General features: G+C 36.8%; 2 protein-coding genes and 1 long non-coding RNA gene across 3 annotated transcripts; 1 reads left to right on the forward strand and 2 right to left on the reverse strand.

The window, feature by feature from the left end:
* Positions 1 to 1,090: 1,090 nt before the first annotated feature.
* LOC126631936 (alpha-(1,4)-fucosyltransferase-like) lies at positions 1,091 to 5,433 on the reverse strand. The gene is made up of 3 exons (XM_050302149.1): positions 4,828 to 5,433; positions 1,913 to 2,086; positions 1,091 to 1,795 (listed from the first exon to the last, which is right to left on the reverse strand). The coding sequence occupies exons 1-3, from the start codon at positions 5,299 to 5,301 to the stop codon at positions 1,226 to 1,228; spliced, it is 1,218 nt and encodes a 405-aa protein (XP_050158106.1). The 5' UTR covers positions 5,302 to 5,433; the 3' UTR covers positions 1,091 to 1,225.
* Positions 5,434 to 6,141: 708 nt separating this feature from the next.
* Positions 6,142 to 9,555, forward strand: LOC126631935 (protein disulfide-isomerase 5-2-like). Its single transcript, XM_050302148.1, has 5 exons — positions 6,142 to 6,486; positions 6,646 to 6,749; positions 6,845 to 7,215; positions 7,914 to 8,221; positions 8,944 to 9,555. The coding sequence occupies exons 1-5, from the start codon at positions 6,256 to 6,258 to the stop codon at positions 9,256 to 9,258; spliced, it is 1,329 nt and encodes a 442-aa protein (XP_050158105.1). The 5' UTR covers positions 6,142 to 6,255; the 3' UTR covers positions 9,259 to 9,555.
* A 3,486-nt stretch (positions 9,556 to 13,041) lies between these two features.
* Positions 13,042 to 14,924, reverse strand: LOC126631949 (uncharacterized). The gene is made up of 2 exons (XR_007626512.1): positions 13,869 to 14,924; positions 13,042 to 13,771 (listed from the first exon to the last, which is right to left on the reverse strand). It is a non-coding gene; the product is annotated as an uncharacterized LOC126631949 (long non-coding RNA).
* Positions 14,925 to 17,011: the final 2,087 nt, after the last annotated feature.

Here is a 17,011-nt window from a genome sequence, read left to right on the forward strand (position 1 = left end):
GACGCGATCATTCCTATTTATAAGTAATATATCAAAGAAAGAGCTGTATACCTACTCATTTCCAAGTGAGCTTTGAGCCTGACATGCACATCAATGACTATGAGAGAGAGAGAGAGAGAGAGAGAGAGTGCAAATGCATGGTTGGTAGAGGTTGGTACGAGCGGTGACGTTAGAAAGGCCAACTACCTTTGTTGGCTTTCGAAATCATCAAATCGTTGGAAACTTTTGAGGCCACTTGGTACTTTTGAGACCACATCAAGTTTTATTCTATTTTATTTGACCATTTTATTTGGTAAGTACGTGTCTGTTGTAGAAAGTCGGGGAAAAGCCACGTTACGTGCACCTAAATCTGTTGGCATTTGGCTTCGATACATACGACAGTCTAATGTATGCCAACTCTCATCGGCACGACAAAATTAACAGGCATCTGGTGCCCATTCTGAATGGACACTTAATCATTTAACCATCTAACCATACGTTAAGATTGACGATAATTTGTTAAAATAAAAGGTTTCAATACATATAGAGGATGTTGAAACCTAACATATCTAGGAGAAAAGTGAATGATTAAGCAAGACAACTACACATAAATACTTAGTTATTGGACTACACTCGTAGCCTTGCTCACCTTCCATATGACACGGGTGGAAAGAACCAAAATTTCAAAGTAAGGTCGTCAAACTATAAAGTAGTCTACTTCTTTTCCGCTGAATGTGAATAGAAATAATTAAACTCCCAATAGAGTTTGTGGCCAACATAGCGACTATTAAGTGAAGATAATGTATAAAGAAATAGAGATAGGAGAGGAAACACAGAATGTACGTGATTCACCATATTTTGCGCAACGTCTACGAGGATAAATGAGTTCTCATTAATTGTGCTGAGTTTTCATGATACAAAAGTTTACGCATAATCGTGACTGAGTTCTAATAATGGATTAGAGAATCTGAGATCATAAGAAACCTAACTGTGAAAGAATGATCTCTCTTTATAGTGAGGAGTCATCTGTTTTCGTCCACGGTCGACAGGGAAATTGCCCTAAACAGTAACTAAATTTGAAATTGAGGCAAAAAAATAGTGCCAAAACTGGTTTTGAATCAAGCAAATGAAAAATGAGTACGTGTTAATTTCTTTTATAATAAATCCCAGTTTTCTTTTCTTTTCTTTTCACTAATACATCAATCAGCTGCGCTTGTATACAATTTATACATAAACCATAACAATTTCACTTGGTTCTTCCATTTCTCCCACCTTTTCTGCTAACAGCTTCGCAGAGCCTGCATGGTAACGTGTCAAGGCTCAATGCTCGGGTTTTAACGTAATTCGCCATTACCCCGCATCTTCGCCAGGCATGGTACTCGGCATACGCAACTGGGTCACTGGCGAGGGACTTCACGTAAGATGCCAATTCCTCCAAGCTGCTAAATTTAGTGCCATCGATTATCGAATGGGGAGGAACAAAGTCCCAGACATTAGGGGCACCAAAATAGATTGGAACTGACCCAGAGTCTAGGGCATAAAATAGCTTCTCCGTCACATAACTCTCTGTCATTGTGTTTTCGATGGCAAGAACAAACTTATAGTGAGACATGGCACAATGTAAATGATCCCACCATTTTTGGGTGACACTAGTATCACTAGCACACTCGGGGTAGAAAGAAAGGGCCATGTCCAAGCCGCCGACGTTGTTCAAGCACTTGCCAAATGAATGGTGGGGTAGTAAGCTGAGAAGCTTGTGGGCAAGCTTATTTCTTTGAGGTAGGCAGCGCGATGATGACCAATAAACAAGTGTGTCCTTCAAATAGAATTCCATAGAAAGTCATGTAACTAGCGGTATATATTTGAAAATGTACATCATGCGACAGAGAGATGAACAGAAATAAGTATAAAGAACAGAGAGTCAAGTCCTTACTTTTTGTTTATAAGGAGACACGTTGTAATTTCGACCATTGTGAAAGAGTGCACCAGCATAGGTGGACTGCACATCATCTTCGGCGTGATAACTTATAAATATATCCTCAACACCAGATCGCTTCCTGCCAGCCTCAAGATCCATGTACACACGAAGTGGATCTCCAGTGCGTCTCTGTCAGAACCAATTTTTTTTAAGGAGAATGGAGTAGACCTTGAAAACGACATACCAAAACAATGTACATAGATAATGCGCAAGATAAGGCTGTAGCAAGATTACTGCCCAGGTTAGCTTTCTAACCCGGTACAATCATTTACAGAAGAAGGAATGCTATTGAATTAAATGAAGATGAACACAAATATAATGCCAGAAAAGGAAGAAAAAGAAGTCCAAAACCAAAGTAAGAAATGAAAAATGAACTAAAATAAAAAGGTCATTTATATTAAAGGCGTAAACCCTTATCAAAATTCCCCTTGAACATACCCGAAGGATCACTTTACCCCCTGCTTTTGAAATTTAATCACTTTCCCTCCCTGGACTTTCACTTTGTGTCTCACATTATTCCGGGTATGATGGAAAAGGGAATGAAATCCAGGTGAAAAGTGATATGGTTGCAAAAGCAAGGGCTAAAGTGATCGCTATGTGCACCTAATTCGCCTCACTGGGTTATGTCGACCCCACGTGACACTTTTAACTTCATAGCATGAGACTGCCACTTACAGCTAAATCACTTCACTGCTTTATGTCCCCACATGGCACTTCTATCCCTCAAATAACCCATCACTGAAGTTCTAATGCTTCATAAACAGTCTCAATACATCCATATATCAATCTAGATAAATCCCAAACCATTTGAATAGACATGTCTAACTTCCAATTGAGTGATATTTTATAAACACAAAATCCAGGACAAACGACGCAGTTTTCTTATTTATAAAAACATCAAAAGGTTTTTATAACACATCATATAAACCCATCACCTTGATGATATATGGATGTATTTCTATCTACCGCTCAAGTGATCAAACCCCACCGATCAAGTAAGTTTCGAAGATCCTCTTATTCAGCTCTACCAAATAACCCACAAGATTACATCACATCTCAGCCAACAATGACACACATCAAATGTTGATCCCAAATTAACTTTGCTTTCCTCAACAGTTTGCTTCATAAGATCAAAGCACAGTAACTACTAAAGGTCCAGTTATCTTTCAACCTCATTACATACATTCAGAGAAATGCTGAGCATAGTCTTATCTCAATCGTGCAGGCTACATGTACGGGTATCCGCTTGCAAGTCCCCCATTAATAGGTAATCGAAATTGATTGTTTGCACATATGTCTTTAGCAGGAGTATAGTGGGATGAAAACATCGAATTGATGATAAAAAAAATTCTTAGATAGCAAGCACTTGCTCCCAAGTAAAAGAAAGATCAGTAGGGCAACCCTTCAGCTTATAGAATATAGAATTTACAAAAGTTTCCAACCTACTGGACAATTTTGTATCCTTCCAATTTTACGAATACGACTTGTATTTCCTATCAGAAAAGAAAAACAAAGTATACACTTCCAGTTTTGAAGAATGTATTTCATTTATCAATTTTTAGAAAACGTATTTATCATTTATATGATTTTACAATTGGGACATTAATTTTCCTAGAGTATGAACATCTTATGGTAAATCAGTAGTTTCCCACAGTGAAGATACAAAGAAAGGCAGTTGAACAAAAAACTTTCCTAGAACACCACTCATCTAGTCTGATCAAAGCATGATACACTAAGAACGCCCTGTCTAGTGCGGTAATCCTTTTTTCATATGAACAGGGTTGGGCCTGTAATTCCCTATACGAGTTACAAAATGCGGTATAAACACAGAAAACAGGATAAATTATCTAGTTCCACTATAGATTCACAAGCGCACTCTTCAATCTATCATTAAGGTTCTATTGTATGATGAATCCCTCATCTTCTGGGAAAAAGCAAGAGGAGAAGCCTACTTATCCTAGTGTATTAAACAAGGAAAACATTGGTAAAGCGTTTGCAGAACTCAAACTCCTACTGCATTTACCAACAATAAAAAGAATCCTATTGCATAATCGCAAGACAATGGAGAGTGCCATTACAAACTGTTGCCTACAAGCACTCAAGGGAATTTACATAGCGCTATTGCAAGTATATCATGGAAGTGCAAAGTGCTAACGCAAGGCAGTAACCATAGTGGTCTAGCTCCTTTCCCTATCTTGTAGTAATAATTATATTGCTTCTTTCCAAGTTAAAGAAGCAAGTAGCTCTTAAATACAAGTTGTTTATTCACCCTGGAAAATTTCCAAATAGGAGTTAATCATGTAAAAGCATGAACCACAAGAAACTGAATACGTATATAGCTCTTGACCTGCATCAATTATAGACCTTTGCTCCTCCCTCCCATAACCCCAACACGGAAAAAATGGAAAGGCCGAGTCTTCTTCCTACTATCTGTGGCGGATAAAAAGAGGAACAGCGTGTAGTCAAGCTACCACACCAGTTCGATCTCTACCCATTAGACAATTTAGGTATTTTCTTTTTCATTGCTGTTGTGTTTCTCAACAATTCCCCCAAAAATGTTTGGGAAAAAAAAGTTCAAGGAAGCAACGTTCCAAAGGAGAAAAATTGGGGCATCATTTCGACCTCACGGAAAATTTCCTAGATCAGCCACTGTATACAATACTTCTGTTTAACATTCCATTTCCATATGCTCACTCTATAAATTAGTACTAAGGAAGAAATTCCTTCAAGATTTAACCACATTATATCAATAATCATGATCTGAATAATAACTAGCTAACCATGAACATGTAGAAACACACACACACATATATAACACGAAGAAATCGAAACCAATTACTGCCCAACATTAAGAAAACAAAATGCAGTACCTGAAGGGGAGGTGTAGTGGTCTCAAACAGCAAAGCATCAGGCTTGTCAGCAAGAACCGAAGATTTAGTCCACAAACAGCTCAACCCACACGGGCACGAATACAAATTATCCAAATTATCAGGAATCCAAGTCCACCCTTTCACCAACACGCTAACATGCTCCGGTTTCGCCTCCCCACATTCCGATTCGCCGCGAATTTGCTGCAGAGAAGAAGAGTTTTTCGGGAACAGCTGCTGGTTGTGCTTCTCTTTGAAACGGGGGCAACCCACCTGGGCATCCCACTTCCTGAACGCGCCGATCAAATGGGTAAACGGGTCGGGTGCGGAATTGGTGAGGGACGGAGTGGGATCGTTGGTGGGTTGGACTGAGGTCGATATGGGAGGGAATTCGAGGAAGCTGCAGAAGAAGAGGATGAAGAAGGCGCCGCTCATCATGAAGGCGATGGTGAAGGAGTTGAAGGGCTTTAACTGCATATTACCGGCGGTAATATTAGCAGTTGCTCCTCTCTCCTCCTGTAAAGAGAGACACCAGAGTCAATTTAAGTCAAAGGACACGTGTCTCACTCAATTAAGCAAAGCACAGAGAGGGCCCTTAAGCTTTGGTTGCAGAAGTTTCGAACTCCTTTCCAACAACATTCATGTTTAGCGGTGTATTCAATTAAAATTTTAAGGAATTTTAATTCTTTTAATAAATGAAATTCAATCCACGGTAAGTGATTATATAAATTTTAAATTATATTCAATTAGAATTTTAAGATAATTTATTAAAATTCTTAGAAATACGAATGTATTCAATTATGATTTTAAAAAAGTTTATAACATTTCAAGTGTTCTCAATTAAAAATTGATTCTAGAGAATTGAAAAAGTTGAGAAATTAAAGGAAATTTGAGAGATTTTGTAGTGTATTTTAAGTATCTACAAATCTCACATCTTCGTGTGAGATTGCAACAGAATTGAATCAAAATTTTATATGGAATCTGTTTACAAATAAATTAAACTCTATAAAAATCTATATATGTATAAATTCATTAAAATCCCTCAACTTTCTAATTGAATAATCTCGATATTGTCAATGTTTTCATAAAAAAAAATAAAAAAAATTAGAGAAATATATGGAAATGGTGAGTGATGTCTAACTTCAACTCATATCAAACAACTCTTAAACTAAAATCGATAAGTATTGTCAATATTTATGGTACATCAGTTAAATATCAAAATAACTCTTATATTTCCTCCAAACTAACTATTGACAACTCCTAATGTTTTATTTTAAACTTTAATTATTATTATAAAACACAACCGATGTAAAGTTTCAATGTATGCATTCATATTACCACAAATTTGTAATATCGATATTTTCGTTCATAATATTTTAACAAAAAGGAAAAAAAGACTGTAAAACTGAAATCAAATAAACAAGAAAGACGATGGGGAGGATGATGGGCATGCGCGTACGGGCGTTGTGGTGTTGGGCGCTTCTGATATCATTAGCAGCACTAGATTCGCCGGCAGCAGCAGCGGCGTCGTCGTGGGCGGTGGACGGGACGGTGTTGGAGCTCGACGATTCCAACTTCGATTCCGCCATCTCCGCCTTGGACTTGGTCTTGGTTGATTTCTACGCCCCCTGGTGCGGCCACTGCAAGCGTCTCTCTCCTCAGGTCTCCCTCTCTCCCTCTCTCTCTCTCTAAAATCATAATTTTCAACGATCCCATCTCCATCCATCCATGATCCATCCATGTTAATTTTGATGATGAATTCACACATGTTAATTAGGATTTATTTATTTATTTAGATTTTAATAAATTGAATTTATGTAGTTGGATGCAGCTGCCCCCTTGCTTGCTGGGTTGAAACACCCAGTAGCGATTGCAAAACTTAATGCTGACAAATTCACCTCTGTAGCTCGAAAATACGAAATCGAGTATGATCCTGTTTCTTCAAATCCCTTTTATGTCCATTGCCAGTCAGAATTTTACTTAATTTTAATTTATAATTTTGTTTTGATTATTGTTATAGTGCATATCCGACCCTCAAACTGTTTATGCACGGTGTTCCCATGGAATACAATGGACCCAGGAAAGTGGAATCCCTCGTTCGCTATCTGAAGAAGTTTGCAGCTCCTGATGTTTCCGTACTTGAATCAGACTCTGCTATAAGTGAATTTGTCCAGGCTGCTGGCACTTACTTTCCTATATATATTGGTTTTGGGTTGAACGAGTCTTTGGTATCGAAGGTAGCAATAAAGTACAAAAAGAAGGCATGGTTTTCGGTTGCAAAGGATTTCTCCGAAGATGTAATGGTGTTGTATGATTTTGACAAGGTTCCTGCTTTGGCATCCCTTCATCCAACGTATGATGAGCGCAACATCTTCTATGGCCCCTTTGAAGGTTAGCTTTTTTTGGTTGATCAGTCCTTGTTCTCCGCTAAGTATATTGAAATATGTATTTTGTACATCAATGTGACCTTTTTCCGAGTCATAATGATACATCACATTGCAAATTTACAAGCATTTCTTCAACTTGCATTGCTTATAGAATCCATCTTTTTGTAAGGAAGAATACATTTAGACATGAAGTCATAGGTGTGGTTGAGTAAGCTTTGTGAGAGTGCTTTTCATGCCATTTTGTTAGCACCCTATTCTTGCCTTAGTCACTTTTATGCTTGAGATGTGGACAAAAACCCAAGGACGCACCTTCTTCAAGCGAAAGCTTCTACTTCAAAAAACAAAGAGGTAAGATGAGTGTAATAGTTCCCTCCCCCCCCCAAAAACCACATACACACACAACCGTCCCAGACAAGATAATAGCGTTTTGCATCCTCACTTTAGTTTATTTACCTATTATATTTTTGCCTGTTAGATTATGCGGAGACAATGGCTATCTGTTTATTAAGAGTTAGACACATGGTGAGTTTAGAAGTTGCCCTCAAATTTCATTCCAAAGTTAAACTTTCTCTAATGTGAGCATACCATTTATGCCATGGTGTTGAAGGAACCTTCATTAAATGTTTTGTAAAGCTCAAACATGACTCATCTATCTTTGGCCATCTTCTTTGTCTCTTACTTTTTATTTTTTTGAATATGCAGAGGAGTTTTTGGAAGATTTTGTAAGACAAAGTTTGTTCCCTTTGGCCATGCCCATAAACTATGAGACATTAAAGTCGTTGAGTGATGATGAAAGAAAAATTGTTTTGACAATCGTGGAAGATGAGGATGAAGAGAAGTCTAAGAAACTTATCAATATTTTAAAATCAGCGGCATCTGCAAATCGGGACTTTGTATTTGGTTATGTTGGGATCAAACAGTGGGAAGACTTTGCAGATACCTTTGGAGCCAACAAGAAGACGAAACTACCAAAAATGGTTGTCTGGGATCGAATGGAGGAGTACATTACAGTAAGTGATTAGTTAAGACATGTATATTCTTTAGATCTCCATGCTAAATTTTGGTGAATCTATGTTTCATATCTTTGAGTAAATAATTTGTGATCGTCGGTGCCGTATGATATTCATTATATATCTAAGTTTAGTTTTGATGAAAAATTGTGATTGCTAATGGGAAGAGCGTTTGCTTTTGGGAAGATTTTTGGGAGGGGTTAATCGTCTTCCGTCTTTATTTCCTTCCTTGTATACAGCCTCTTTGAACAACAATTCCACCATCCACACCTTAGGCTCCTTTTTATTGATGGGTTCCATTTCTCAGAACAACAATGCTACAATCCACCAACTGGCCACCGTTGATGTCCCCCCATAGTACATAGATTAAATATATAAAATGGAAATATAAATTAGTGGCATGGACGTGCAAAGAGAAGTTGTTTTGGGTGAACATATGTGTATGAACTCTCTCTCTCTCTCTCTCTCTCTCTCTGGATTTTCATGATTGGACAGGTGCTCTGTAGCTCTCTGGGTTGATGTTAACTTTGGTTTTTCTTTGGGTTTTTGGTTTCTTCTGATGTTCTTCTTGTTTCAGCACGTCTCATGTGTATTGATGTTATGTTTGCCGCTTCAAGATTTCCTTGTTTCAGCTATTTCACTTGTATTTTTTAGACTTTTGCTGCTTTAGATGGTATAAATTCAAAACATGTAATGTTCCTTGACGTTATTTTGTAAAATAGGTAAATGGGTCAGAAAGCATTGATGAGGAAGATCAGGCATCTCAAGTCTCACAGTTTATACAAGGATACAAGGAAGGAAGAATAATAAAGGAAAGAATTGGCGGTCCATCATTTGCGAGCTTTATGACTTCATTTATAGGGATTGGAACTGTGTACATAATGGTTTTTGTGGTTATAGTAATGATGCTTATTCGATCAATCAATAAAGAAGACGAATCCCCTGTGGCTCGTACTGGAGACCAGGTTGATCACGCTACAAGCTCAACCGTTGAGGCTGAAAGCAGAGAGCACAGATCTGGAGAAAAGGAAGATTAGAGTTGGCCTTTTGGACTTCTAACCAGATCTGATTGGGGTAGCTGCCAAAGAAAAACGGAGTTTATTAAACGCAACTGTGCAGTGTGCCGGAAACAGTGTGGAGTATGAAACATCCATGATTTTGTAGAGACTAGAGAGCCATGAATTCCCGCGCACTGTTATGCGTACACCTTATAGAAATTCAGCTTTTGTGTTCACATTATCTTGGTTAGATTCTGTACGCTGTGTTGTTTTACTTTGAAGAGCACAAATTTGTGCCGAACCACGATAAACACTGCGTCTCTTTTTCGTTCTGTATCTGCTGATGCCATCAGTCATTGTCCAAGCAAAATTGAATTGATTTTGTTTGTACCACATATTTCACCAATCTTGAAACTACCAAGCATCGGTCAACTTCATATCTTCGGGGACTCACTGAAGGAGTCGTGCTGACGGGTTTGGGTCGGCTAGGGTAGGTTGTTCAAACCAGTTAACAGGGTTGAAATAATATCCGGAGAATAGGAATGTAAACTACAACAGTAAGTGGAAGTGGCGCTAACAGGAGCCCCTTTCACGACGCTGCCGTCTTGCCTTCTAACCACCGATGCCAACTCCGTCGGTCGGTTTTTGAGATTGCTTGTGGAGTTGGTTTGCCAATCAAATTGACATTGGAATTTGGAACCATTAATCGGTCATTTGGTCTCTTTGCAAAGGTATTTTGATCTTGTGATTCATTCGCCGTCTCAGATGCGGATTGAGTGGGACAGTGATGTTCTCACCACTGTCCTGATCAATTTGCATCTGGGATGGCGGAGGAACCACAAGATCAATTTTCTATCAACACCCTTGCAAAAAGGCCAAATGACCAATTTTGTTTCAAAACGAAAAGAAGTTCTTTGTGGTAAAAGAAAAATTAAGAAATATTTTTTTGAAAATGGGGGATTGGTATGATGCCAGCGACTGGTGTGAGGTTTCGTCGTTAACTCTACACTGATTAATATCAGCTACTATACTAGCGACTTATTAAAATAGTCACTACCTAGCTAGCGACGGTTGTTGTGGAATATTGGTAGGGAAGTATCGATCATATTCTTTTCTATTTTATTTATTTATTTTCCCTTTTTTTTCTTTTTTCATTGAATTTTTTTTCTTCCTACATTACTTTATCTAGATTCAAATACCTTTAGATTTATATCCTTGTTTTCGAGTGTTTTGACATGAATTTATAAGAAATTTCACCGAAATAAAAAAAAAACATAAAATTTCTTTATTATAATGAAAGATGATGGTAACTTCAAGCAATCCAAACTATATTAGAGCATATTTAAAGACAACAATTAAAATATGAAATGATCGTCATCTCCATAAAATTAGTTAGTTTATGACAATTGATGAAATGAAATCAACTACTTGAAATTAAGCTTGGCAAACGGGTCGTGTCTGTCGTGTTTGTGTAACACTTGTTATCTTAATGGGTCGTATCGTGTCACATCCATTATCTTAACGGGATCCTTAACAGGTCGGGTTACCCAACGGGTAAAATGACCCGACCAGTTATGACTCGTTAAGAAAAATATATTTTTTTCTTAAATTTGCACATACCATACATTGCCACATAAATATTACTTCAAAACATTAAAACACATTTTCAAGTGTAGATGTAGTACTTAAATGAAAAATGTATTGGAACTTTGGCTTGATCTATTGCCTTCAAGAGTTATGTTGATGATGTTTTCAGTAAGGTTTTCCACGTCAGAACTCTCTTCCGCATAAACTAAGTATAGAAAAACCAAACATTAAAAACCAATAATTATGAAAAGAAATACAATAATAGTATTATACCATATAAAAATATATTAGCCTCCAACCTAATGCACAATGAACGGTTGAGATTTAATCTCAGCCGATCCAATGGTCACCAATTTTTTTAATTTAATTATATATATATATATATATATATATATATAATTATTATAGTTTTTAGGGGTATAAAATTGTTAAATTAATATATATAATTATTGTAGTATTTTTTTAGGGTTATAAAATTATAAAATTAATATTTTGCTTATCGTGTATTGTGCTACCCACGTGTATACTCGAATCAACCCGTTACCTTAACAGCTGCTTATCGGCTTACCAGATAACGACCAGATTCTTTATCGTGTCGACCTGAACACCTGTTAATTTCGTGTTATGTCGGGTTATCGGGTCGTGTCAGGAATTGTCAGGCCTACTTGAAATGCTCTTAATCCTTCTCTTACACAATGCCCTCATAATCATCAGCGGCGGTGGCAGCAACAGGATCAACCACCGACCTGTTCTTGACAGAAATGACAAGTCGATAGTTGATGTCTGCCACCACCTGAGTGTCGCCACAGATGACTGGGCGAGGATCGATAGTGTAATACCGATCTTTCCCTATTCGAATTTATTTATTTATTTTCTGCTTTTTTTTTTCATTTCAATTTTTTTTCATACGTTATTTTATTTGGATAACCACTATTAAACTCAAATATTTTTAAATTCAGGTTTTAAATCATTGATTTCAAGTGTTTAAATATGAATCATAATAGATTTTGCACGGAAAAATATATTTTGAAGAACAAAAATATGATAGTTTGTTGTTATGGTAGAGAAATAAAATAAACGAAGGAGTTTATTAAACGCAACTGTGCAGTGTGCCGGAAACAGTGTGGAGTATGAAACATCCATGATTTTGTAGAGACTAGAGAGCGATGAATTCCCGCGCACTGTTATGCGTACACCTTATAGAAATTCAGCTTTTGTGTTCACATTATCTTGGTTAGATTCTGTACGCTGTGTTGTTTTACTTTGAAGAGCACAAATTTGTGCCGAACCACGATAAACACTGCGTCTCTTTTTTGTTCTGTATCCGCTGATGCCATCAGTCATTGTCCAAGCAAAATTGAATTGATTTTGTTTGTACCACATATTTCACCAATCTTGAAACTACCAAGCATCGGTTAACTTCATATCTTCGGAGACTCACTGAAGGAGTCGTGCTAACGGGTTTGGGTCAGCTAGGGTAGGTTGTTCAAACCAGTTAACAGGGTTGAAATAATATCCGGAGAATAGGAATGTATACTACAACAATAAGTGGAAGTGGCGCTAACAGCAGCCCCTTTCACGACGCTGCCGTCTTGCCTTCTGACCACCGATGCCAACTTCGTCGGTCGGTTTTTGAGATTGCTTGTGGAGTTGGTTTACCAATCAAATTGACATTGGAATTTGGCACCATTAATCGGTCATTTGGTCTCTTTGCAAAGGTGTTAGTAGAATTTGATCTTGTGATTATTTCGCCGTCTCAGATGCGGATTGAGTGGAATAGTGACGTTCTCACCACTGTCCCAATCAAGTCGCATCTGGGATGGCGGAGGAACCACAACCAAATGACCAATTTTGTTTCCAAACGAAAAGAAGTTCTTTGTGGTAAAAGAAAAATTAAGAAATTTTTTTTTGGAAATGGGGGATTGGTATGATGCCAGCGACTGATTAGAGGTTTCGTCGCTAGCTATATACTGATTATTTCTTATTCGTCGCTACTATACTAGCGATTTATTTTCTTGTAGTCACTACCTGGGTAGCGACGGTGCTTGTGGACTATTGGTAGGGAAGTATCAATCATATTCTTTTCTATTTTATTTATTTATTTTCCTTTTTTTTTCTTTTTTCATTGAATTTTTTTTTCTTCCTACATTACTTTATCTAGATTCAAAAATACCTTTAGATTTATATCCTTGTTTTCGAGTGTTTTGACATGGATTTATAAGAAAATTCACGAAATAAAAAAAAAACATAAAATTTCTTTATTATAGTGAAAGATGATGGTAACTTCAAGCAATCCAGAGTATATCAGAGCATATTTAAAGACAACAATTAAAATATGAAATGATCGTCATCTCCATAAAATTAGCTAGTTTATGACAATTGATGAAATGAAATCAACTGCTTGAAATTAGGTTTGGCAAACGGGTCGTGTCTGTCGTGTTTGTGTAACACATGTTATCTTAACGGGTCGTGTCGTGTCACACCTGTTATCTTAACGGGTCCTTAAGAAAAACCCATTTTGTTGTTTTTCCAAAATAAGAGTCAATGCATCAATTTGATCCATAGGAGAAAGACCCATTGCACTAAGTTCGTTAGCTATGTCGCTATGATCTGCAGTACCTTGAACTATAGCTTCAGTTACCATTTGCATCATTTTCCCACTTTCAACATAAAATTCTTTCAGTCCACTGATAATTGCCTTAGTTCCATCACTTGAACTTCCTCTTTTCCTCTTTCTTTGGCTATTTTCAGATGGGGTGCTTTGTTGGCTTTGTTGGTTCATTGGATAAACAACATTTTCATCTCCAATATCACTTGCACCAACCTGATCATGACTTTATTCCTCCATCATTTCAGCAGGGGTTTCGCCTACATTACCCGTAGCCCGATCCTTTCCAAATATATATGCAAATCTATCATACAGTGGAAAATGTTTGCTTCTCCATCCATCGGCTTCTTTATTTTTCTAAGATTATATCAACATAGCAAAACTAAAATTTAGCATGCGTAACAAATATAGCTGCAAGAATATAACTAATGTATAAATAAAATAGGATATGAACCTGCACATAAGTTTGCCATGTGTCATCACTGTTAATTTCAACACACTTTTTGACATCATTCCATGCAAATCCACTTGTGTTTATCATGTCAAGGACCAAACTATATGTTTTTTTTCCATTTCTTCAACTTTGACTCAATATGTGGAGTTGCCTTTATATTTGAATTAGGACATAAAACATCGACAACTTTCGCTATTTCAATCAAAGTACCTTGTTTGAAAGCATCTGTGTCACACCGTTGCTTCCGAGCAACAAAATCCTCAAGAACGGTAGTAATACTTCTTCCTCAAATGCTTCCCATTTACGCCTTCTTTCTTTTGGCTCTTGAGCAGCACTCAAATTATTGTCGTTATCTATACCTAAACAAAAAATATTTGAATGTACTAAAGTACAATACAAAGAATCAATTTGCATAATATCCAATTAATTTGCATACTATCCAATCAATAAATCGAATTACATTCAATGATGAGCAATCTAATCATTTTGCTAATATCCAACATATGGATGATAAAAAGGAAAACTAAAATAAAATGTTATCATTAACACATATAACTAGTTCGGTTGCTGGTTCCTAATTGTTCTCCACTCATTATACATTTCCTGAGCCATGGCATTCCTCTTTGCACTCCACTGGTCAGATGTTCCAACACTACCAACATATTCACCTTCTTCTGTATTTTGTCCATCTTCTATTATTGGCAAATTCTCTATTGGATCTACAAACATCTCTTGCCTAATAAGATTGTGTAGTAGGCAACAAACGAGTTAGGGGACATGCTATCCACCACCAAATAATCATGTAAGTATGTTATGTTTCATTCAAATCCCTTTTATTTCCGGATGAAGATGCTCAAGTTGGCTCACTGTTAGAACACAACCTATTACTCTTTCTTACGTAGTATGTTAAGAGAATGGCGTTTTCAACTTAACTTAGTCTCTAGCATGCAATCTAGAATGGTGTGTTCATAGATTTAACAAGTAGAAATCATTAAGAATAAAAAGAGTTTGAGTCATCACAAGGCATCGTAAGTACTGGCGTTGTCTTACTTATCCTAGAAATCGGTTCACATGTTAACCACAATTAACAAGTGCTACTTTAGAACATATGAATGTCCTCATTCAACAAGGGCAGGCATACATATATTCATAACATTAAAATCCTAGATATGCTCATTATGTATGCATCCATAGAAACACATAAAGAATTTATCAATGACATAAGTAGTGAAACAATTTTCATCCTTTCATAAAAGTCATTCAAACAAAATATCACAACAAACTTACAATCATATTCGGGGCTTCAAAACAGCCCCTAACTACTAAAAATTAGTTACACATTATTATCAAATTAAACCAAAAGTTAAACATGGGTTTGAGAAGATAAAACCAAGAAAAATGGAGTGAAGCTTCTTCTCCCTGCTCTCTGCCGTTGTCTCTCCCCTCTCTCTACGCTTCTTCGCACTGCACTCCTGACTTTCTTTTCTCTTTTTTTATTTTCTTTTCAGTCAGCCTGCCCTTCTTCCCAATCAGTGCTGTTGTCTCTCTCTGACCTGCGTCTTATTCCCCCATTTCCTGCGCCTCTCTCCCCCTCGGTTTCTTCTATTTTTTTTTTTATCTCTAACAGTTTTTTTTTTTCTTTCGTTTCTGTTCTCCCTATCTTCTCTCTTGTCCGAGTCTTTTTATTCATGCGAGCTGCCTTGCTGCAAGAGGCAGCTTTCCTTTTCTTTATTTTCTTCCACGCTGCCAAGCAGCTGTTATTCCGCACCTTTCACGTTCCCTGCACCTTGCTTCTGCTGCTTCTGCCCTCCCATTATTCTTCTTTTCCTTTTCTTATTCCTTCCACTCTTCCTTTTATTCTTTCTTTTGTTTTGTTTTTGTATTCCTTCTTTTCTTTTTGCTGAGCCTCACACTGCAAGAGAATAACAAAAGTTCTTTTTCTGCTGCCCAAGGGCAGCTGCACTGCTCTTTTGCTTTCACATGCACGTTTTCTGCCTTTTGCTTTCATCGAAAACCTGCAAATGCAACCTCATAAAATAAACTGGCAGAAGGAATAAGAAATCATGGCCAACTTATAAAAAAAATGTTACACATTAATACTGAAGGTTAGAAATTAATGAAATACAAGACCCTTAACAAACTCAAAGAAATTAATGAAATACAAGACCCTTAACACAATGTAAGGTAAAATGCCACAATTTTAACACAAAAACATCACAAAGACTTTAGAAATGGATGATATAAATGCATGAAATATATGAGTGATCAAATACCCCCAAACTTACATTTTTGCTAGTCCTCGAGCAAAACAAAGAAAACATGAAAAAGTAATAACATGAAAAACATTAGTTTCCTCCTATGTGACCCTCATAGAATTTTATTCAAGAAAACAAATCATCAAGAACCATAGCTAGCATCAAGGAACTAACCCAAGTTCATCTTCCTTATTCAAATATTAGCAGTAATCTTTGAATCATCCTTGAAGTGTAGTGTGTGAGATAGCCATGCTAATGCAATTTCAAAATTTTTATATTTTTAAAATCATCATATGCAAACTAGCAACCTTCTCACGGGATATACACTCAATCACACATGTGTTTAGTTTAAATGGGTTTCGCTCAAAGAATCAAATGTGAAATTTCTACCATAAGCTTGCATAAAGATCTCATCTCCACAATCGTAATTGCAAAACTTAAATCAAGAGGACTTTTATTGGATGTAATGAGGTTTAGGGAGAGGGTTATTGAAATGAAAGAATAGGTAAACACAAGTTCCAAGCTACATTGCAAGCAATTCTTTTTTTTAGATTTATAAGAACTCAACCTTTCCAACGATTCTTTTAGCACCTCCAACCACACCCTTAAACTGAAACTTGAACAACTTTTTATTTTCTTTGTGTACAATCTTTCTTTTTCTTTGTTTTTTTTTTTTTTTATATATACAAACATGAAATACCCCCACGCTTATTCTTTTGCCAAACACCTTCAAAGTACTTCATAAACGTTTCTCATAAGACAATCTCGCATTGCTCACTTGGAAAGGGTAAGGAAAAAAATGTTTCAGGTACAAGGGTAGACATATCTGGTGATAAGAAATAAAAATGCTCAACATACACGGCTCAAATTGGCAATCTAATGATATCA

Source organism: Malus sylvestris, chromosome 8, assembly GCF_916048215.2.
Source record: "Malus sylvestris chromosome 8, drMalSylv7.2, whole genome shotgun sequence".
Lineage (NCBI taxonomy): Eukaryota > Viridiplantae > Streptophyta > Magnoliopsida > Rosales > Rosaceae > Malus > Malus sylvestris.

Bases quoted from the DNA above. Each gene is read 5' to 3' on its own strand.
- LOC126631935 (XM_050302148.1), top strand. From the start codon at position 6,256: ATGGGGAGGATGATGGGCATGCGCGTACGGGCGTTGTGGTGTTGGGCG. The intron at 6,487-6,645 runs GTCTCCCTCTCT...GAATTTATGTAG, and splicing joins GCAAGCGTCTCTCTCCTCAG to TTGGATGCAGCTGCCCCCTT. The intron at 7,216-7,913 runs GTTAGCTTTTTT...TTGAATATGCAG, and splicing joins CTTCTATGGCCCCTTTGAAG to AGGAGTTTTTGGAAGATTTT.
- LOC126631936 (XM_050302149.1), bottom strand. From the start codon at position 5,301: ATGCAGTTAAAGCCCTTCAACTCCTTCACCATCGCCTTCATGATGAGC. The intron at 2,087-4,827 runs GTACTGCATTTT...TGGTTCTGACAG, and splicing joins CCACTACACCTCCCCTTCAG to AGACGCACTGGAGATCCACT. The intron at 1,796-1,912 runs GTAAGGACTTGA...TTCTATTTGAAG, and splicing joins TGTCTCCTTATAAACAAAAA to GACACACTTGTTTATTGGTC.